The following is a 21,503-nucleotide window of genomic DNA, read 5'->3' as shown; positions in this document are numbered from 1 at the left end:
TTTAAACTTTGGTGCAAGTATTTTGCATCTTAACGGGAGTCAAAGCTTTGCACAGGAAGATTGAGTTCTAAGGTATAACTTTGGGCAGTCAATTGTTTGAAAGAGGTGGGAAAGAGTGAAAAGATATACTTGGTGAATTTGAGGTGGTGGCACCCACCCCCAGTACTTCCCTAGTACAATCTTGCATCATCCTGAATTTCTCCCTTTCTTCCAATTCCACATCCTATCAGTTACTGAGTGCTTTTTATTTTTATTTTTATTTTTATCCTAAACATGTTTTGAATTCACCCCGTTCTCTCTGTCTCCTCTACAACTGCCCTGGTGCAAACCTTTGACATTTCTATAACCAATTTCTGTCTCCTCCCCACCAAACCTACTCTCTGATCCCTTGTGTTATTCTTCTATGTAGCATTTATATAGAATATTATATAATTTAATTAAAATTTCTTTGTTTTGTTTATTGTTCCCTGCTGTATTCTCAGGGCCTAGAACAATGGCTGCTACAAAATAGTTGCTTAATAGGACATATACCAAGTTTCCACCTGATACTCAAGACTTAGTTCCCCTCCTCCAGAAAGCCTCCTCTGATCAGTCTCTACTCTAAGGCCTGAGGAGATGCCACTTCTCTTCATGTCCTCACAGCACCTTGCCCTTGTCCATACCACATTGTGTTGTGTGTTCTTTCCTGTGAGCTCTTAGAGAAAAAGGGCTGTGCTTTATTCATTTGGTAATGTACAGCATGCAGCCCAATACTTGGCACAAATCTGGCCTCAGTGGTGCTGCACCACTTTCATGACCTACCTCCCCAAGACAGCAATTTCTTTAAGGCTAACACTTTTGCTCAGAAATTTTACGGTGGTTCCCGGGGCCAAAGGATGGTGTCGTCTAGACCTTTCTGCCAACCTTCCAAGGAGGTTTAGGCTCTCCGAACCTCCCACAGATACTGCTTCTTGCCTCCTCATATCATTTACTTCTACTCTCACCAGCCTGGCTTCAGTGCTGCAGAGATGCGCCCTGCCCTTCTGCACCGCGGCTCTCTGGAGACCCCACACGGGAATGCGCTCTCTTCTATTCCAATGCTGTCCACATACCTGTCCCAGACCTTCAGCGCCCTCTTGGAGGAAACCGGACGGTGCCAGGCCACCCATATCTCTGCTAACTCCTAACCCTGACTGCCAGCTTATGGAGGACCAATGAAGATAACTATACGTGAAGGGCCTGGTACAGGGACGGCACATAACGATGCACACACACCCCAGTTTTAATTTAAAAAAATAACAAACATACATAACTCTGAGACCCCCACCGAAACCAAAAGAACTGCTATGAAAACCAAACAAAGCAGACCGACTCAGGTTCTAGGGGATGTCCTGGGACAGAAACACGGCGCTGGGGCGGCCCTTCTACCCAGGGTCTGGGGTGCCGGCGGGGGTGTGGCATCCGGCTGCGAAAAGAAAGGTGCATGCCAACTCACAGCTGAGCTTTTGCAGAAGCAGTCACAGGGGACTGGCAGCCCATCTTGGTAGGAGATCTGGATGCGAATTCAAGTCTAAAAACAATGGAAATATCCATTAAGGAATATATTCACAGACAAAACGTAACAGAAGTTTTCCTCCCAACGAACTAAGGCACCGCTGGGATTCGAACCCAGGATCTCCTGTTTACTAGACAGGCGCTTTAACCAACTAAGCCACGGCGCCAAATACACCGTCCGCCTTTCCAAGATCGTACTATAAGAACATAGAGCTCGACTTCTCCAAGTTTCCCTAAAATTACTTTCCGGAAATCAAATTTGGTGTCAAACATCCACCTATGGAACCTCTTCGAAACGTTGAATAAATCACAGATGTAACCAGGAATGCATACTTGAGAAAGTTAAAATAATGCGTAGTCGGCAGGACTCGAACCTGCGCGGGGAGACCCCAATGGATTTCTAGTCCATCGCCTTAACCACTCGGCCACGACTACACCGTCGTGACTGCTCTTTTAGTCCCTCGCCTTTTTAGGTCGTGGTACTCCGCAAACAGTACTTTTACAAACCTATGGTCTTAGGGAGAGTCGACCAGCCAACCGGAACACAGAAACAGGCCAGAATCGGAATCTACCGCCCGGCACCCGGCTCCGCCTCTCGGTAATCCTCGTCCCGGATCTTTCCCATTCTCCCACTGACCACAAGGACGCTCTCCCGGGGCAGAGAAAACTCAGTAGCCGCCGGGGAACGTTTTCTGCCCCAGGCCAGGGAACTCTCTTCCAAGCCTTGCTGTGCGCTAGAAGTTCAGATTTTGAGAAGCAGTAAGATCCATGTCGTTTGCAATAAAAGGTCGACTTGCTCCCGGAAGAAACCAGATAATGGCAGGTACGGGTTAACCGAAAAAAGAAGCAAATGGCCCGTACGGGGATCGAACCCGCGACCTTGGCGTTATTAGCACCACGCTCTAACCAACTGAGCTAACCGGCCAGTATAAATAAGTGCGTTCTCGGATCTCTACATATGTATCAGTAAAGTACAGGCAAGACCATTTTAAAACTACAGAACATGCTTGGGCTAGCCAACCCAGACTTTCCAAATACAAACGGGAAGTGATCCCTTATGGTCGAGAAGGAATGCCCTCTGGACTACTCTAACACTGGTGAGTACGCTCTACTGTTCCATCTAGGGGCAGCTCCCAGTAAAGAAATGAGAGAACACCAAATGCATGAGCTCTCCTAAAGAATTGTTCCTGCAACCCTAGTGTCAGTAAAATTGTAGTATTTCCTGAATATCTCTCCTAGCTTTAGTGCAACTACGTATCAACAGATGTTCCTCAGGGGTGGAGAACGGTTCCTCTCCATATCAATGGATAATTACCTGGGCAACTGAGGGCCTACCTGAACCTGAGAGGTTAGGGGAAGGTCTTGCTCGCCTCTGCCCAACAGGAAAGAGAAATGGCCCAGGACCACAGTTTGTAAGCTATAAATGGGTTTTAAACTTAATTTCTCCCTTTGACTTGATTTCGGTTTTAGAGGTATTTTGCCCCAGGATATCCTCTCCCTGGTGTTACACCTAGCTTTGTGGGTTCTGCCTTAGGAGTCTACATGTTGATTAAACATCTGTCTTAGGCCTGGCCCAAGGGAATCCCACAGCACTGACCCCTTGACTGGAGTTCTACATGACCTCAGCATCCTCACAAGCCCCTCCTAATGCTTGGTGCTTCCCTACCCGCTGCTACCCATCTTTTCCCTCCCAACAACTCTAGGCTCACATACTTGACTTCTTCTGGACCCCAACCTTGCTGAATGAGACCATCATAGTGATGTTTCCTCCAATTTCCTCCCTTTAGGGCCTAACTTTTGGTATCATTTCCTCTGCTGGACCAGAAACTCTTCTCCCAGACAACTTTGGGGTGGCATGCCAGGGCTAAAATGATGGTAAATGATGGGCTACTGCTAGGTGATCAGGAGGCCTGGGACCCCAGAGATAAGTACAAATGAGAATCATCACGAGATTTATTGCAGGCCAAAGGGTTTGTCACATGTACCCCCACAAGGGGCAATCTTTTATTTCTCTGGCCCCTGCCACACTGGTATAATTCAGGTGCCACCTGTCAGTGCTAATTCCTTGACCCCAACCAGAGAGGAAATATCAACAGCGTTATGATTTGCCTGTTTTGACAATTTCCCCAAGGCAGGCTGGCACCAGACTATGAAGGAGAAATACAGTAGGGTAGCAGTCTGTGAATCTTGGGATCTGGGGTCCCAGTGCAATCACAGAGAAGGTCAGGGCCATGGTAGTTGGGACCAGGCCTCAAGGTTTTCAGTGGGGCAGAGAGAACTTTCAGGCCATTGTTGCAGCTCAGGTTAGCAGGAACAGGCAAAGGTCCCCAGGGAGCTGAGCTGATGGAGCTCCTGGATAGAGAGGCATGACAGTCGGATCCTGGGATTCACATGAGTCAGGAGAGGGAGTTCCCCACACTGGAATCGCTGTAGCCGAGGTGGTTCTGCGATGGGAAAAGAGGAAAACACATGTCTTATGTATGTGGTTTTTAGTCCCCATCCACTGTTTTCCTCCCCACCTCCAGAAACCTATCAATCCCTTGCTGCTCTTCCTCCGGGAACCCATCTATCTTCAAGCCCCCATCCACCCTTACCTAATGGGGTGATCTTGGAGGATTTCCTCTCAAGCTCAAAAGAAAGTACAATAGGGCGAAGAACAGAGAGGCTGGTACAAAGTGTCCGGAGAAAGTGGTTCAAAGGCTCATCAATCTTGGCTGAGGACTAGAAAGTGAACTCAAAATTATCACAACTCAAATTCTTAAAACCTCTACCAAACCCTCAGGAATCTGGGTATCTGAACCCACATATCTTACCTCAAGTTGGGCTCCAGGCCCTGTGAACTGCAAGGCCACTCTCCCTGGCCCTCGGACACACTCCAGCAGGGAGGTCCATTCACCAGGACATAGCCCTAGTGCTGCTGCCACATGCTGGTTCTTACAGGTCACCACGGCTTCGGCAGTCCCATCCTCCACCAGGAGCCTGAAGAGGCAGGGGAAGCAGAAACTCCCACAGCAAACCCAGATGGTCAGTCACCGGGACCCAACATGCCTCTCTCACCCTACCATTTCCAACTGTAGCTCATTTTATCTTCTTCCACTCATTCAAGGACATTTATCAACCAATTCCCACAGGCCAGGAGTACACTAACATAGGGATAGCAGACAAAGTTGTTTAATAGGGAAGTAAATGGTGAATGGGTGCCCACCTTGTGTTCTCACCTGATGCTGGCCTGGCTTACACATGTCTGGGTGGGGCAAGTTGAGCCCTGACGAGTGCACCTTCCCTGGGATGAAGGAAATGGTTGGAAAAATCCTTTTAGCCCCACCACATCCCTCTGGCACCCCACACTCCGCACGGACAGTCCCCTTCCATACCTGGGGGCACAGGCTGGTACAGTGAGCACACACCCAGAGGAGCTGAAGATTGAAGACAGAAACAATATGGCAAGAAGCAGTGGCCTGGAATGGGGCCTGGCCACTCTGCAGAAGTTCAGCCAGGTAGATGTGGGGCAGGGGAACGCTAAAGAGAGAGATGGGAGTAGAAGTCAAGAAACAGCCAACGGGATCAAGAAAGCACAGTGTGTCTAGAAGACTCAGCAGGCACAGAGATGGAGATGGTAGCGATTCCATGCTCTCCTGGAAGCCCCATAGCTCCCATTTGGATTCCTAATTGCCATCATCATCAATTATTTCTTAGGCTTGAACAATCAAGATGTTAGTCAACAAAGATATTTGCATTTTAGACTGAAAGGCCTTAAGAGCCTAGAACACTAAATTTTTCTGAATAAAAGGATAGGTTTTGGGCATTTTTTATTTGGAGCAGAGGAAATCCTTCTGACTCACTATGTTCTACTGGATTGGAGAAGTCTGCAATTATGGGAAAAATTCCAGAGCCAGGAATATGCATGGGATGTGGACCTGAGGCTGTGAAGTTTAGGGATCAGGGCCTGGGGCACTGACCTGATTGTGGTCTCTGGGGGAAAACTTAAGACCTGCACATAAGTGGACGACCGGAAACAACAGTAAACGTTGTGGGATCTGCAAAGGAAGGGGGCAGAGTGAGGAGTGGAAGTCAGTTTGAGGTAGGAGCTGGGACTGTATTACAGGCTTGGATGACTTCCTCTGAGAGACACCAAAGCAGAGGGAAGAATGGAGGAAAGGCTGGGCTAGAATACCTTGTGACAGCAGAGGGCATAAATGCCAGATTAACATATGGAATGTGATAGCAGATAGAATGTGTCATTGCAGCATAGTTAGGTAGGGGTAAACATTCAAGAGAACCACTTCGGTACGGAGAGGAGGCAAGGCCAGCTACATAGATCTTCACCTGGAAACCTTTTTCTCTAGCTGGCTGAAGTAGACCTGGGCTCCTGGAAGGAGTCCTAGCTGGGGAGGTAAGTGTGGGTCTTCAATGTATATGTCCAAGTGAGGGGGAAATTCACTGTCAGCGGTGTCCAGAGCTACAGTTAGCTTCACACACCCTCGCACGGCAGGGCTCCCTACGGCAGGAAAGGGGAGAAGTCAGGGCCACCTGTCAGGACCACGAGGTCCCATCATTATTTTTCGCATCTTCCCCCAAAGGAGGTGTCATTACCAGGTTTCATCCAGAGAGGGGCTGGAAGTGGCTCACAGAGCGACCGTGACAAAATCTCAGCTGAGAAAGACACCAAGGAATCAGTGAACCTGGAGGATGAGAGAAATATAGTGAGAATGGAAGCATAAGAAAGCAGAGAATGGGGCAAGTCAGAGAAAAAGGAGAGAAAGCACCTGCTAGAACATCCTCTATGAAGTCCTGAAAAACCTTACACTGTGTCAAATTATACACTAAAAGTAACAGGTTTACAGGAAAATTACAGTAGTTGCAGATCACTCAAAACCTATACAACTTTGTAACCAGAGGCCTTACCAAGAAGTGTATCAGCAGACTTAAATCTCCACTTGCACTTACACCTAAAATCTTGGTCCATCATTTGCAGCTTTATATGCTGGGGCTCATGAAATTTATATTTCTTCAAATTATAGATCCTTGAAAGCATTCATTTTTAATAGAGATCAGTTTCATAAAAATTACACATAAAATCCAATAGGGTTTTTTCCCCACACAGAAGGCAGTATCTCTGCAACTTCTTCATTTGCATGTGCAGCTACACCAAAAAGCTTACCTGAGGAAAACACAGTTGTTCCTGTAAACATAAGCTAGCTGCTACATGCTCTGGAGCAAAGCCCCTCTCTATAATTTTCAGCCTTTGTCCTTATATTTTTGTATGTTCCCTTTATTTCTTTTTATTGCTATGGATCTTTGGTAATTTTAAAAAAGCTTGCTTATGATCATTTCAAATAACATACTGGGGAAATATCAGGTATGAAACACAACTTTCATCTTACAGTGACATGACTCCAATAGCAGCTAAATTGCATTAAAGAAATACATATGATGGCAGAGAATGGACTGGTCACCAAGCCCAGCCACAGTGGGGGAAGAGAGAGTCACCAAATTAGTTGGAAAAGCTTGTGGACATTTACTTGCCGCTGAGTAGGTCAGTCAGCGAGGACTCAGGCAGTGCCCTGTTGATACCCAGCACATCTGGGATGTCTTGGGAGCTCTCAAGTTCCAGGGTCCACTCATCCTGGACAGTGAGGCAGGATGTGCAGCCAGTCAATTCTAGAGGACGCTGCGATATACAGGATGAACCACCATCCTCAAACAACAGGGGAGTCTGCCAGGAATGGGAAGACGACTGTCTGAGCTCTGGGTGTGTCCTGGTCATAAAATACTATGACCCAATTTTGTTCTCTTTGTGGAGTCTGGTGAAGGAAGTGATCTAGATAGACAGGCCTTCTATCTGATTGAAATCCACCCTTCCTCCCTGCTCCCATGGAGACCTAGAGAGTGACCAGGCATGGGCACTCCCTCTCCAGACCCCATGCCAAAAAGCCCTTTCTAAGGAAAGGAATGACAAAGTAGGGCACTCACGGAGGGGCCAGGAGCCACGAGCCGGTACACTTGCCCTGGGTGCAAGAACTCGAACCAGCGGACTGAGGAGCCGAGGAAGATGAGGAGAACCTGTGAGGAGGGAGGGCAGGGTGCTGGGGACCCAGACAGAGCTAGGGGCACAGGAGGTCAGGTTTAGGACCCTGCAATTTCAGTTTACCTTCTGATCCTTATTCTCATCTCCCTTGGGCTCAGGTGGGCCCCACCCAGTCCCCTCCTTCCTCTGGGTGCCCCCAAGCCAACTCCCTGATACGTGGAAACTGAGGGTGGGCTTGGGCTCCTCTGGATTGGCTCCTGGGGGGACACAAAAGTTCCTCTTCATCAGTGCCTCCTTGTGGGACAGCAAGAATAGTCGGCTCTGCCCTACATGGGGACCCTCTGGGAGGGGGTGCTCTGTCGGAGATGCTGAGGAGGTAGCTGAGTGAAGGACGGGTCTAGGAACTGGCAGGATCAGGGCATCAGCCAGAAAAAACTGGACATAGACTCTGTTGGGGGAGAGAATAGAGGTTTGTTAGGGATGCAGACATTGTTGTTGGGCCCCAGTGTAGTACCACCTACACCAGACCCTTCCCTTCCCCTCAAGATTTGAAGGACAGCCACCCCCCACCAAGGAGCCAACCTGGCCTGCTGCTTTTGGATGAAGCTTGTCATGCCCAGCTCCTTCCAGGAAGGGAAGTTGCTTCTGACATCCCTCTCTACGACTAACTGGAACCTCTCTGCCCGCACCAGGCAGCCTAGAGGAAGAAAGTTTTCTATTTTGGCAAGAGAAAACTGTGGAATAAGCGTGAAGTAGACCACCCTGCAGGTCTCACTGCCAGAGCTGCTCCACTAACACAACTGATGTCCGCTTTAGCAGGATGATACCTTCAAGGGAGAAACCATTCCATACACATGTCCAATCCTACCCCCCAGCTCCTAGGCTAGAGGCCTCAATTCTACTTTCTCACAAATCCCAAAAACACCCATTCCTAGACCTAAGAAACCTTCCTTCCATGGGTTTCCCTGCCTACAAATCTCTGTAAGTCCAAATAAGACCATTATTCTTCCAAACTAAGAATGTAGGAAATGGGAGTTTCCATCCTGGCATGCACGTTAGGAGCTATGGTGGGAGCAATGAATGTTGGGAATTGGAATTCTGGCTAGAGAACCTCTTAATTCTTTTCTCTACCTGCCAATACCAGCCCCCCATACTTCTATCAAAACTTTTTGGTCAACATATGCCACTTCAACATCCCTAGAAAAACCCAGCAGAAGTTTCTTCCCAAGCCCCTCTCTGCTCCCCAGTCCCCTTCCCATTTGGAGAACCTCTACCCCACTACCATCTTCTCTCCACCTCTGAACTCCACACCTATGAGCCGGGGGTCACTGAAGGGTTGTGAGTGCTTGGCCAGGAGTAGGCAGGGGAGGGAACCACTTTGGTCCCGAAGTTGCAGACAACCTTTACGAGATGAAGCCACCAGAACTCCAATTAATACCTGCAGGGAGATGAAGGCCGAGGTAGTAAGAATTTATTAAACAAATATTGTGCATCTACTATGTGTCAGGCACGTGTTAAATGTTAGCTACAAAGAGAATAAAAAAGACAGGTCTCTGACCTCAATGGACTTATATTCAAGTAGGGAAGAAAGATGTGAAAAAACACACATGCACCACACATGTAATAGCAGAAGAGAAAGTGTGCAAATTGTGGTTAGAAGTATGAGACCATTCAGGATCTCAGAGGACATAAGGAGTTTGGGTCTCAATTAATATGTACCAGGAGAAACAAAAGATTTAAAACAAGAGAGTTTTGTAATCCAAGTTACATTTACCCCACTCTTTCCAGGGGCTGCAGGAAAAAATAAGTAGGAGGCGGCCAAGAAGAGAACGAGCAGTCTAGTTAAATGCTAGAAATGACAAGAAATGACTATGGTAGTGGAAGTGAGGATGGAGGGGGAGGAAGTTCCCTGAGCACTGCTAAAGCCCCACTTGCCTGGGCTGGGTGGAAGGTAGAGGGCAGCAGACAGAGCCAGGACCAGGCTAGGTGCTGATTGAGCTGGCAACTGGTCAGGTGAGAAGCCTCTGGGAGGGGGAGAAGGGCCTGAGGGTCAAAGGAGGCCCAGGCCCTGCGCTGCCCTTCCTCTTTCAGGGTGGCCAGCATGGGGAAAGAGCAGGGAGTCTGCAGCCGAGTGTACTGTAGGGGAGAGAAGAGAAATCAGATCGCACATCCCATGTGTCTCAGGTGTCCTCCAGGACATTAGCTCTGCCACACGTCTTTTCCCATTACCATACCTTCTGGAGGGGACAGTTATGGGGCTGTTCAAGGATCTCGCTGTGTGCATTCCGACTAGGGCTGCATGGTGGAGCCAGAACATCCAGAGTAGGAGCCAACAGCTGTAATCCCAGGCTGGGGCTCCCAGGAGAGGAATGCCGCAGGAACTGGTGGTGTCTCAGCACATGGGGACACAGCCTTGGCCAGGGAAAGAAGCTGTCACTTCCTCCCAAAACCATACCTCTTCCAGGATCCTGCTTCCCTTCCTACTGCCCCTGCCTCCCCAGCCCAGCCCCTTATCCTCCTCACTTGCAGGCCAGTTCCTCCAGGGCCTTGGTAACCCACAGGTAGAGGGGAAGTCCTAACTGACGTTCCCATACCAGCTGCTCATACAGGAAGGCCCCCTGGGTTGGGTGGGAAACCTGAGTCTCAGGCTTCTGACGAGAGAAGCCCCGAAGCAGAACAGCACCTCGGAGGCAAGGGGCTAGCACTGGCCTTCTTGTCGCTCCACCCACTGACTGGAGGAGGTGAACATCTTGGAGCTGGGGGAAAGCAGAAAAAGTGAAAAAGCCCCAAACTCAATGATCCCAGGCAGAGTTAACCACAATTTCCCACTGCCTGGGTTCCAGGAGAAACACAATTTCTCCCTTACGTCTTTTTCCAGTCTCCCTGCCTCACTTTCCATCACAAGCCACTCCCTGGAGAAAGCCTTCATTTCCCACAAGCCACCCTCTGCCTTTCTGTGGGCCAGGAAGCTCCTGGCAGGCATGGCTTAGCTACTCAGTAGGCAACCCGTCCTGGTCCTGCACCTGCGCTTTAGCCCCGACATCTCCTTCTCCAGTTAGGTCAATCTATGAAGGAGATGCTCTGGCCTCACCCCTCCTCCCAGTGCCCCAGATTCTACACCTTCCTCATCTGAGCTCTTGTCCAAATCATTCTTAACAGAAGCACATAGTCCCCACCCTCCCAACACACACTTACTATTTTACTATTTTTGCTGTAAAAGTTCCTACACTGCTGCAAAAAAAGACCTGTTCAGTAAAGGTAAAGGTAAGAGAAGTCGCCGAGAGAGCCTCTTTTTCTCACTAGCCCTGACCCTTCACATACCTCCAGAGAGACTCCTGGTCGCACCACCCGCCTGAGAGTACGGAACTGCTGGTAGGCGAGGCAGAGTTCCAGCTGCCCATCCAGCTCATAGAGGCCAGCAGGCTGATTCACCACTCCAGTGACCATTCCCTGCAAAGAGGCCAAAGGTCCAACTGATCTCTATTTCCTTCCTCTTCGGACCCCCACATTTCCTGCTCCTTGAGCTCCAGCATCTCTCTCTTGTGCTCACCATATATGATAAGAGTCTGGAGTCCCGGACAAGACCTTTTTGTTCCTTTCTGTCTTGGGAGTTGCTGGTCATGAGAGGCATGGGGTTAGCCTCTGAAAGGGGTTCATCTAGCTCTAATTCAAGCTCTTGCACACATTCTGGCTTCAGCGGCAACAGACGAGAGGAGGGACTGGTCACCCAAACATGGTGACTGTGATGACGGATCTTGGATACTCGCAGCGCTGTCAGCACATAGGTCCTTCCAGGCCAAAGGGCTCGATGCCACACCAGCTGGGCAGGGATCTGGCTTGTGCAGAGGCAAGCGACACAGTATGTGAGATGCTCCCCAAGATGCTGCCCCTCTGCCATAGTCCCTTTCCATCATGACTGACCTCAAAGATCTGCTCCTCACGAGTCTTGCCTTGTCTCTTCATCTTCCCTGTTTGCCAATTAAATCTCAAGGAACCTAACTTTCGGGATCTCTCCCCTCTCACAGGGCATGCCAAATATTTCCTAATCCCTTCCCCACAATACAAACCATCCCTAAAACTTCCTCAAAAAATAAATACTCTGTTCAGAAAATGATGCCCCTTTTGTATTTCCTCATCCCACCCCATAACAAACAAACAACTTTCATTTATTTAATCAGTATGAACAAGATACATATGTACTCAGTATTGAGATGGATGTTAAGGGAAATACAATAGACCTTTCCCTATTTTCCGACATATTTCAAGCCACCGGGGAACACAGAAACAAACCCAAGTATTAATTCTCAGCCATATATGATCAAGAGTAAAAAATAATACACATTAGGCAAGGATTGAGAGAAAGAAAGAGAAGGTCAGGATGGGTTGGAATGATCTGGAAGGCCTAGTGCAAGAAGCAGAGCTTGACCAGGGTGCTGAAGGACAGCTCTGGTTTGTCAAAGTGGAGGAGAGAGAGAGAAGGGTGAGTCAAGCAGGAGGCAACAACACAGAAATGTTCAGAACTCCGACAGAGCAAGGCAGTGATCACACCGGCGAGGATGGAGAAGGAATGTTCTTGGGAGTTGGAGGGCACCACTGGGAGAGCCAAGATGAGGAAAAAACCAGAAATGACATATTGAAGAATTTTATTTTACAGGAAAAGAAGAAACATCAAAATAGGGAAATAAAAATAAACATGTCAGCACGTCATTATGTGGGCTGGAGAAAGGTGGTTGTTGAAGAAATTTGAGCACAAGAGGAAAAGAGATTATTCATAAATGTAACAGTCTTCTAGGGCATATTCCTTCCACAGGCATAATGACACTGCTGCCATTTGGAGGGGCTTCAAAACACATGAGGACTCAAGACACCTGCACCTCAGTCCTGTGCTCAACTTCACAGACCTCCATTTCTACTCTAAAACCAGCTGAGTACCACCCATTTGACCCTGAACATCACAACTTGTCATAAGGTATTGTTAAGACCTCACTCAAGCTTACTGCTTATGCAAAACAAGTAGTTAATAATGGCTTGACTGAAAAAATGAACGAATAGTGGTGTATTCATTCCCACTCTCCCTATACTCATCAGACTTCCTCTAACCTCTCGATAGGACCTTCAATATCGCAGCCTTTCCTCCTTCATTCAGACATGGAGGTCCTTTGATTTCTGCCTCAATGTCAGGATCTGATGTCTATCCCAAGTCCTGCCCTTTTCACTCAACCTTCACCCTTGAGTCTAAGATACAGCATCACCACAACTGTGTTTCCTCAGCTCCTATTCTAAGGCAGAACCCTACCTGAGGCAGACAGACCCATGCCACCCAATGCCAAACAATGATGCTGATCCTCTTCAGCTGCCCCTATTCCTGCTCGGCAATCTCTTATCCCCAACCACCTAGCACTGCAGTTCCCCTGAACCTTTACTCCTCTTTTCAGAGTCCAGTCTTCCATTTTCAAGAAATAACCTCAGTTCCTCTATCAAAGAAGAGATTCACTAGGATCATCTAGAGCAATACTGCATCCCTAATATGCCTCTTCAGCAGCCTATAATCATACTAAGATCACTCCTCCTGACATCCCAGGCCTATTCCGAAGCCCACCTCTGTACCCTTAGAGTGCCTCCTGCATGTGCATCTATCTTCCATGACCCAGTAACCACTCATTTATTTACCTGATTGAGAGCTTCCAGAGGACAAGAGCCCTTATCTTATTCAGGGCTGTGCCTCTGAACTGACCAAGGTGCTGATCAGATACCACATACTCAATAAAGGTCGAATCTTTATGTCATGAGTGATTCTCCAGTTCCAAATATCCTCCCCACTCTTCTAGTGATTCAAATCCTATCCATCCTTCAAGACCCAAATCAAGTCTAAACTCCCTCATAAGGCTTCCTTCCACAGAACAAGCTCTAGATGCCCTGCTTATAGCAGTTAAAAACTATACTACACATCTTGGGATTTACAGACTGTTTTGTATTGTTTTCTGCTTGTTTTATAAATCAATACATGTAGAATCTATAAGATTATAAACTACCCAAAGGGCTTACCCTACTTTAGTTACCCTACAGAAATTCAAGTGCATTTCAGAAATTTCTCCCTTGACAAGCCATAGATAAATGAACCTACCCTATGCTGCACAAAATATTCTAATTGTCTCTAGAAGACTTAAAATATTCTAATTTCAAGAAAATATACAAGTCCTTCTCCAATCCAGGAGAGAAAATAAGACCACAAATTTGGGCAAGCTGCTATGCATTTTTAGTTCCTTTACACTCTAATCACTTATTCAAGCTCATGACATATACAGGTGAGAATTCTTAAAGGGCTCATAAATTTCAGTTTCCTTTTTTGATAGACAGCCTTTTTAACCTTTGTTTTGAATGCTTTTGAAACATTATTCACATGTCATAAAATAATAGTGTAAAAATTAATGATTTTAAAATTATACTAGCAAATAGAGAAAAAGTATATGTACTTAATGTTTTAATGGTGCTAAGGTGAATACTTTTCTTGGTTATCCTTCTAATGCAGAGGAAAAACAAGAGATTCCAGCAGATTTCAGAATGTCACACACAATAAAAAATTTGCCTACTCCCACTGCATAGAAGGAAAGTTTATTTCCTACTTCCTGTACATAGGAATGTTACCTGGCACTGCTCCCAAACACTCTTCTGAGTTGTCCTCCTTTCCTACATGCTTCTTCCTCTGATGTTATCTTTCCTATTAAGAGTTTTAACACCTCTTCCCTACCTCCTTGCCCCTAAGTTGACCCCAAGCCTCACCTGCACAACAACGGACACATGGTTGCCAGCTTGGCTGCTAGCTGGGGATAATCCACCAAGAGACAGGACAAAGTAAGTTCTGTTTGGACTCTTCACCAGAGCACTCAACTGCACCAGCTTCCCAGCCAGGTTTGGCTGCACACCTCTGAGCTTGCTTCTAAAGAAGGAAGAAAGAGGAAGTGGAAAAATCAGTATTATTTTTCTTTTTCCCTACAAATGCCTTCCCTTCTACTATAATCTAGTAGTGATTTAAAATTCCCATAGCCCAAAGCTATTGCTCTAAAAATCTCCTTCAAACTCTTAGTGTTTTCAAGGCACCTCTCTTGAAAACTCCTACTCTTACCATTCAGAGAGACCCCATCATTCCCTTGATTTGGAACATTCCATCTATGTGACTCTGAATACTTCTCTCTCTCCTTTCACTGACCCACCATCCTCCTTCCAGTTTCACAGTGCTCCCTCCTCCACAAGAGAGGGAGAAATCACCTGTGCCTCAGCAGGTGGGAAGCAGTCTCTGAATAGAGAACAGGGATAGGGGCGAGAGAGCCAGGACTGATGGTCAAGGGAAACACTGGCACGGGGACACCCCAGAGCTCCAAGTGCCCTTTCCCTGAGGAATTCCATCTGGCAGGAGGGAGGTAACTCCAACTGGGGAACAGAAAGAGATTGCCCAACCAAGAAAGGTCCAGATCTATGAGCTAGAAAAGACCAAGAACAAGGGTTAACCAGGACCCTACCATCCCATCGAGCCCCCTCCACCTTTGTTCCCTCAGAGACTTAAATGCCTCACTCCCGAGACTATTCTTATTGGGATCTGAGGCATCTGACTCCCCCTTCCTACTCACCTCACAGCCCAGCATACCAGTGTTATCTCTCACATAGAGGTCTCCATTACTGCATTCTTGTTCCAAGTCCCCTGATAGGTCTGTTAATGTCCCTAAAAGTAACAGGCGTTCCCGGGGCAGGGGAGTCCCACTTGGTCCAGCCTCTTGGGCCCAAACCTGGTACTCATTACTGCTCCAGGACAGGTGACTGCAGCATGGGAGGTGCTGGTGAGTTCTGAGGTCCTCTACTGAGACAAAGCTGCAAAGTGAAGGGAGCAGAGGTCCTGCAAAACCGAGTCCAAGCCTAGGAAGTTACCCTCAACCCTGACAAACCCCCAAGAGCCCAAAGAATAGTCAATGGGGTTCAGAAACTAAGAGAGGAGTCTGACTGATTGAAGATAAGGAGCTCTAGGGTAGCTTTTACTTTAGGGAAAGAGCCTAAGAAAATGAGGAAGGGGTCTGGTTCCAAAGACCAGGTAGTGTACGTAGGGAAAGTAGGATCAAAGTCTGTGATGAATAGTACCTTGAACAATACAGTACCACAGAGAGGACACAGAGAAATGAAGTAGGCAGGTAAGAGCAGCCTGCAGAGACAAGTGTGGGAGAACATTTACAGATATCATATACAGCTCCCTTGACAGCATCTCAGCTCTTAGCTCCACAGAGAACTCCAAAGGGGCCACTTGGGCATCTGTCTTAACCTTAATGGCCTCAGCCAGATTTCCTTCCTAGTCTAGAATATCACAGTACTAGAGACTGGCTGGGAAGCTCAGGCTGATGAGAACTGATACCAAGAGTTCCCAATTCTCAAGAGATGACTGAGATCAGCCATCCTCAAGAAAAGTGTTGCAATGTTTAGTCGCTATCAATTATGAGGTGTATCACAGTGATAAACCATAGTTAAATTATCAAAGCTGTGATGGATTCACATCTTTTCAATACCATTATTGCACACACTTGTATTGCCATGATTTTTTGAGCGGAAAAGAAACAGGATAAGGTTACAAAACATCACAACTTAGTTGTTGCAGTCAGGAATATCACTATGTGTGAGTGCTAAAGGTTGGGAATGCTGTTCTAGATGGCCCACTCCCCTTCAACATCTGCTTCATTCTTTCCCAAATGGCTTTAGAGAAGAAAAAAGGCAAAGATAGAAACTAAAGTCCTGAGCCCCTGCTGCGCACATACCATATTGGATGTGTTCACACTCAGTAATGTATAGAATCTTCACCAAAACCCCCTGTAAACACCACCAATGAGGAAACTTCAAGAGGTTCGGTGCACAATGGCAAAGGTGGCAAAGCCACGTGTATCTCACTCAAGAATCCATGTTCTTTGTGTCTCCCTACTTCTCCAAAGACCCAGGAAAAGCAACCAGAAAGAGCTATTTCTTGACTCTAGACAACTTCTAGACAGAAAACGATTAAGGATAGAGGTCACCTTTCCCAGATGCTTCAGAGTCTAGGTCAGGACACTGAAGGTGATAACCTCAAACCCTATTCATTTGTCACTGCTCTCCAATTTTCAAGGCCTAGCACAGTGTCCGGCACACAGCAGGCACCCAATGAAGGGCAGTGGAAAAATGACTAAAATAGTTATATCTGTCAAATAATTTCTATTTTACCTCATCCACCGTTCTTTATGGACTCCTCACATCTACATATTGTGCTTTCTAGTTTGCATTTATCTTGAAGAATAAAAAGAAACTTTAAAAATGTTCTAACTTTTCTAAAAATTGCTGCCTTATCACTTTCTTATTATTCTAGCAATGCCAGAATTTTGAGATATTTGGATCTTTCTTTAATTAGATTGTGATGGCTGAGGCCATTAGGCCCATATTCAATTCACCTGTGGAAGACTCTAACCCCCGTGGAATACAGGCTTTATGGAAATCACAACTCTTTTGACTATGACTAATCAGTAGGTAGCTTTCCTGTCCCAGGACTTTTCCCATGCAAGCAGGAGAGTTTTCAAATGAGATCTCAAATCTCATTCTGTTTAAACAAACAATGCATTTAATCTTTTGAGTTATGGACATGGACATGAATTGCAAGAAAAGAAAGAAAAAACAGAATCCAATGGAGGAAAAGAAAAAAAGCCCTTACAAATTGCTTTGAAATAAAAATAAAGTATCATTTAGTACCTATCAAATAGACAAAAAAAAATTTATTAACAAGATAAAACACCAGATTTGGAAAAGGCACAGGAAATAGATATATGTTACCATGGGTGTCAACTGGTATAACTCCACTGGAGAATAAAATGAAAGTGGCTAGTGAGGCTGATTTGTGCACACCCAATGAGCCTGTACTCCTCTTCAAGCGAGCAGATACTTTTGGAGAAGGGGTCAGGGAGAACTGGACGACGATAGAACACTGGGGGCCTCACTAAATCTCTAATGTTTTACTTCTTATAAAAAAGAACTGAAGCAAATATGGCAAAATGTTAAGGTTTTAAAAGTTGAGCAATAAACACCTGGATATACACAATGTCAATAAGCACACTACCAAGTTCAGCTGACTCTTTTTTGCAGGCAAGACTTCCTCAATGAAGGAAGTGGAACACTGATTTACATTCTGGTGGGTCAGCATTTTTAGTTACCATCGGTTTAAAGCAAAGTCCATGGGCGAGAAAATTCACATAGAATTGTGAAATTGTTTGGGATAACAGAGAGTAAGCTGTCTTCTCACCAAAATTCCCTTGCTTTTATTGACTATGAGATAGATTGCCAGGCTGAGTGTTTCCAAAATGCCATAAGCAGGTTTAGACAGTATCAGGGAAATAGTATCCTGTGCTCAAACAAATTTGGGAAGTGACAAATTAAAGAAAGGTAACAGACTTCTGCTTTTTTTCCTTTTTAGAAGATTAAAAAAGGATGATATGTATATTCACATAATAGTATACCACAGGGCAGTTAGAATAAATGAACTAGAGCTATTAATATAAATAAATCTCAGAAGCACATTAAGAACAAAAAGCAAACTGAAGAGGATATATAAGGCAGGTACCATTTATATAAAGTCAAAAAGTATTCAAAATTCTACTAGATATTGCTTGGAGATAGATGCATGTGTAATAAAAATATAATTAGGAATAATATACTCCAGATTCAAGACAGTGGTTACTTCTAAAGGGAGGTAAGCAGGTTTTTTTCCCCACAGGAGTTTTCAGAGCCTTTGATATATTAATGAGCCTCGTGACTCTCCTAGAGAGGTTACCGTATTCAACGTCTCAAATTTATTTGGTCATGGAACCCTCTTCTTCTGGCACTTTATTAACATTGCCTAGAAACCTTTGGGAAATGGTAGTGTAAATCTGAAAAAACAAATACACCTTCAGAAGACTTTCGACTCAGGTCTTAAAACACAACTATCTGCACTTGGGTGAAGTCATAGCTCTCTCTTTGTACCTCAGTTTCCTAACACACAAAATGAAACAGTATCAGCCTCTCCCTACTTTTAAGAGTTCTTTTTCTAAATTTTCCTTCTGGTTTCCCTCTTCCTCTCTCTTCCTTTCCTTGTCTCTAACCTTGACTTGTGCCAATTTAAGAGAACTACAGAAAAGGAAAGCAGCTTGATGGAGAATGAAGTCTAGCAGAAGGGAGCTGTGTTTAGACCACCTTTTCCTCCTCTTAGTAAGTTTCTCCTCACTCTTCTTATTTCCCTTTTTCAACTACAGTTATTATTCCCAAATTTAATCTTCCCCTGAATCCCACCTCTACTTACCTGTAGCTGAGGGGCAGTGTAAAACCCTGGTTCCTTCCCTGGGACAACCAGATAGTTTTTACGCAGTCAATTACCAGCTGAGTCAACTGGACGTTAGGCTCCTTGCCTCCTGGACATAAGGTCTCTTGGATGAAGGCCTGGGCAGCCGCAAGCCAGGCTTGCTCCTGAGGAAAGTGAATCTAGTTAAAACACCTTCATGACCATCCTGCCCACCAAGGAACTGTGGGGAAAAAATAAAAGAATGGGGGGAAAAAAACAAGAGGGCACGTAAATGAAGATGAAAAATAAAGGAGTTTAGAACTTGAAGAAACGTTAGAAGTCTTAGTCCAGCCACACAATTACCTGACAGCTGGCCATCCAGCTTTGGTCTTACCTCTTTCTCTAACAAACCTGTTACCAATCCTTAAAGCACTCAACTGGAATATATACTCCTCTGTGACCCCTTCTCTAACCATCCCAGGCAGAATGCTGCTCCCTTCTTGGAGCTCCCATAGCACTCTGACATCCTTCTATTAAGAGCAATTATCATTAGGTATAGTGGGGTCTGGGTCAGCAAGTCGAAAAATAAGAATGGTCTAAATCACCTTTGAAAAAAATCCTTTAAATTATTCATAAAGAATAGGACATAGTACTGTACAGTAATATGTAAATGTAAATGAGCCTAATAATGGACAGTGCATGAAAAGGACACACAGTATGATTTTTAGTCATTTCCTTTTTTTCAGTCACATATATACATTCAAGTTCTCGTAAGCTAAATATATGTAAGATATAACCCTTAGATTTGTTTCCTGTTCTTTTTTTTTCCCCAGCTAATATGTGGGCTTCCTAAGGAGGACATGAGCCATCTTTGTACACTTGCCAGATTCTGGATACATACTTGCCTGTATATAGAGAGCACTCTAGGGAAGGGGCCACCTTGGCCTAAGTCCAATGCTAGGTGGCTTTATTTCAAAATTCTGACAGAGTTGAACAGTAATTAGGGGTAGGATCTTTATTCTTGAACCCCAGTGATAACTGTAAACCATTACAGCACTCTATCCCTGTTCCTCCAATACTCCTCTGTTAGATTTTTTATCAATCCTCTACATTCAGTTAATCTGAAGCAGTTTTAAAGAACACTGGATGACTTTCGTATCCTTGTGGACAGCCCTACTAGTGACTCTGACCTTCACTCCACCTTCTCTTTCAGGGTCAGGTTTGTAAAAATGGCCAGGTCATTATTTAGAACTGTTCCACCAACATAAAGCCTAGACTCTCATATTTTTTGTCTTCCTCTCACAGTCTCCTTTTTTAGCTCCTGTTCTTCTGAGGGCCTGTCCACTGCTTGGCACATTGAATACTACCATTTCCCAAAGTGGGTACCACTACCTCAGAATCACCTACATTTTATTAAAAATTCAAATTCCTGGATTTCATCTACTGAATCAGAATCCTGAGGGGAGTAGGGGACACAGGAGTCTGCATTTTAAATCAGCTCCCCAGATTAATATTGATATAGGCTGAAATTTGAGAACACTGTAACTTTCCCCTCAATGACATCCATTGGATGTTTTTACTAGTCATTCATAATAGATGCTGATATTCCTAAACCTCTACTTTAGCTGAGATCTCTCTCTTCAGCTCTAGTTATACTATCTGCCGACCAGATTTTCCACGTGGCCAACCTACACGTACCACACATGTCCAACACGAACTGTTCACAAAATCCACTCCAATGTTCACTAACAGAAAATAGCATCCTCAACCAAATAGTTCTACCCTGAAACTGGATCCTTAACTCCTTCCTCTCCCTGCACAAGACCCAAGTCCTTCGGATTCTATCTCTTTAATATTTTCTTACTCTGTCTTCACCTCTGCAACCTCAATACCGCTGCCACGGTTAGAGTCACCATCACCTCTCATGCATTACCACAGCCTTCTAACTGGTACTCTCAACACTGCTACATCAGGAAACGAAAACTGCTTAAAACCCTTCAATAACTCCGTCCTCTACAACCACTCAACTGAATTTCTCGAGTTTTTCAAAGATACTTGCTCTGTCTCTTGCCTTTGAACATGTTTTTGCCTCCGCCTTGAAACCTCGGTTAGTGCTTTTTCTGTATTGCGAACTCCTGCACGCACTTCGGTTCTCAAAAGCTTTTCTTGATTATTAAGAGTTATTATCCCTTTCCGCTACAGCTGAGTCAGGGGTCTCCCCCAGGAACCCACAAGCCCCACACTTCACTAGTCCGCTCCTGGCTTCCCAATGGGCTTGAAGCCTAGAGGGTGGTGGACAGAGGCGGTGTAAGGCTCACAGAGGGGGAGCGGGACTGAAGGAATAAATACATTCGCAGAACCAGTCAGAGTGGTAAGATGAACAGTCTCACAGACTCCCTCGCCCGGATGCGGCCAGAGAAGTCAGGGAGACAAGAAGCAAGGTGGAGGGAACAGGGGAAGAAAAAAAATCCGAGAAAGACAGGAAAAAAAATAGAGGAGGGACGGAGAAAGGCACTCACGGAGGAAGGAGCGTGACCCTGGGAAGCTGCCATTACGCGCCCGAAGCCCCGCCCCTGGGAGGTCTGTGAACGGCCGCCGGCGCGAGTGCTCACGGGAGCAACTCGGGTGACGTCA

General features: G+C 45.8%; 1 protein-coding gene and 3 non-coding genes across 8 annotated transcripts; all 4 read right to left on the bottom strand.

Annotated features, from left to right (window-relative positions):
* Positions 1–1,626: 1,626 nt before the first annotated feature.
* TRNAT-AGU (transfer RNA threonine (anticodon AGU)) lies at positions 1,627–1,700 on the bottom strand. Its single transcript has one exon. It is a non-coding gene; the product is annotated as a tRNA-Thr (tRNA).
* A 186-nt stretch (positions 1,701–1,886) lies between these two features.
* TRNAS-AGA (transfer RNA serine (anticodon AGA)) lies at positions 1,887–1,968 on the bottom strand. Its single transcript has one exon. It is a non-coding gene; the product is annotated as a tRNA-Ser (tRNA).
* Positions 1,969–2,384: 416 nt separating this feature from the next.
* On the bottom strand, positions 2,385–2,458 carry TRNAI-AAU (transfer RNA isoleucine (anticodon AAU)). The gene has a single exon. It is a non-coding gene; the product is annotated as a tRNA-Ile (tRNA).
* Positions 2,459–3,472: 1,014 nt separating this feature from the next.
* Positions 3,473–21,492, bottom strand: CTC1 (CST telomere replication complex component 1). 5 transcript variants are annotated; one of them, XM_017680403.3, is made up of 23 exons: positions 21,389–21,492; positions 18,891–19,054; positions 15,187–15,424; positions 14,828–15,039; positions 14,342–14,498; positions 11,112–11,393; positions 10,883–11,011; positions 10,085–10,317; positions 9,796–9,973; positions 9,497–9,697; positions 8,873–8,999; positions 8,144–8,258; positions 7,685–8,009; positions 7,507–7,596; positions 7,056–7,249; positions 6,127–6,215; positions 5,860–6,031; positions 5,493–5,570; positions 4,908–5,052; positions 4,752–4,816; positions 4,347–4,512; positions 4,128–4,254; positions 3,473–3,977 (listed from the first exon to the last, which is right to left on the bottom strand). In XM_017680403.3, exons 1-23 carry the CDS (start codon positions 21,419–21,421, stop codon positions 3,838–3,840), a joined length of 3,660 nt encoding a protein of 1,219 aa, XP_017535892.2. In that variant the 5' UTR covers positions 21,422–21,492; the 3' UTR covers positions 3,473–3,837. The 5 variants fall into 5 exon arrangements, with proteins under 5 accessions (XP_017535892.2, XP_073090945.1, XP_073090946.1 ...); XM_073234844.1 differs by having other exon boundaries at positions 7,056–7,159; XM_073234845.1 differs by lacking the exon at positions 4,128–4,254.
* Positions 21,493–21,503: the final 11 nt, after the last annotated feature.

This window comes from Manis javanica, chromosome 4 (assembly GCF_040802235.1).
Source record: "Manis javanica isolate MJ-LG chromosome 4, MJ_LKY, whole genome shotgun sequence".
Classification (NCBI taxonomy): Eukaryota; Metazoa; Chordata; class Mammalia; order Pholidota; family Manidae; genus Manis; species Manis javanica.
The sequence above is the reverse complement of the archived record's forward strand: the minus strand, read 5'-3'. Positions and strand labels throughout refer to the sequence as shown.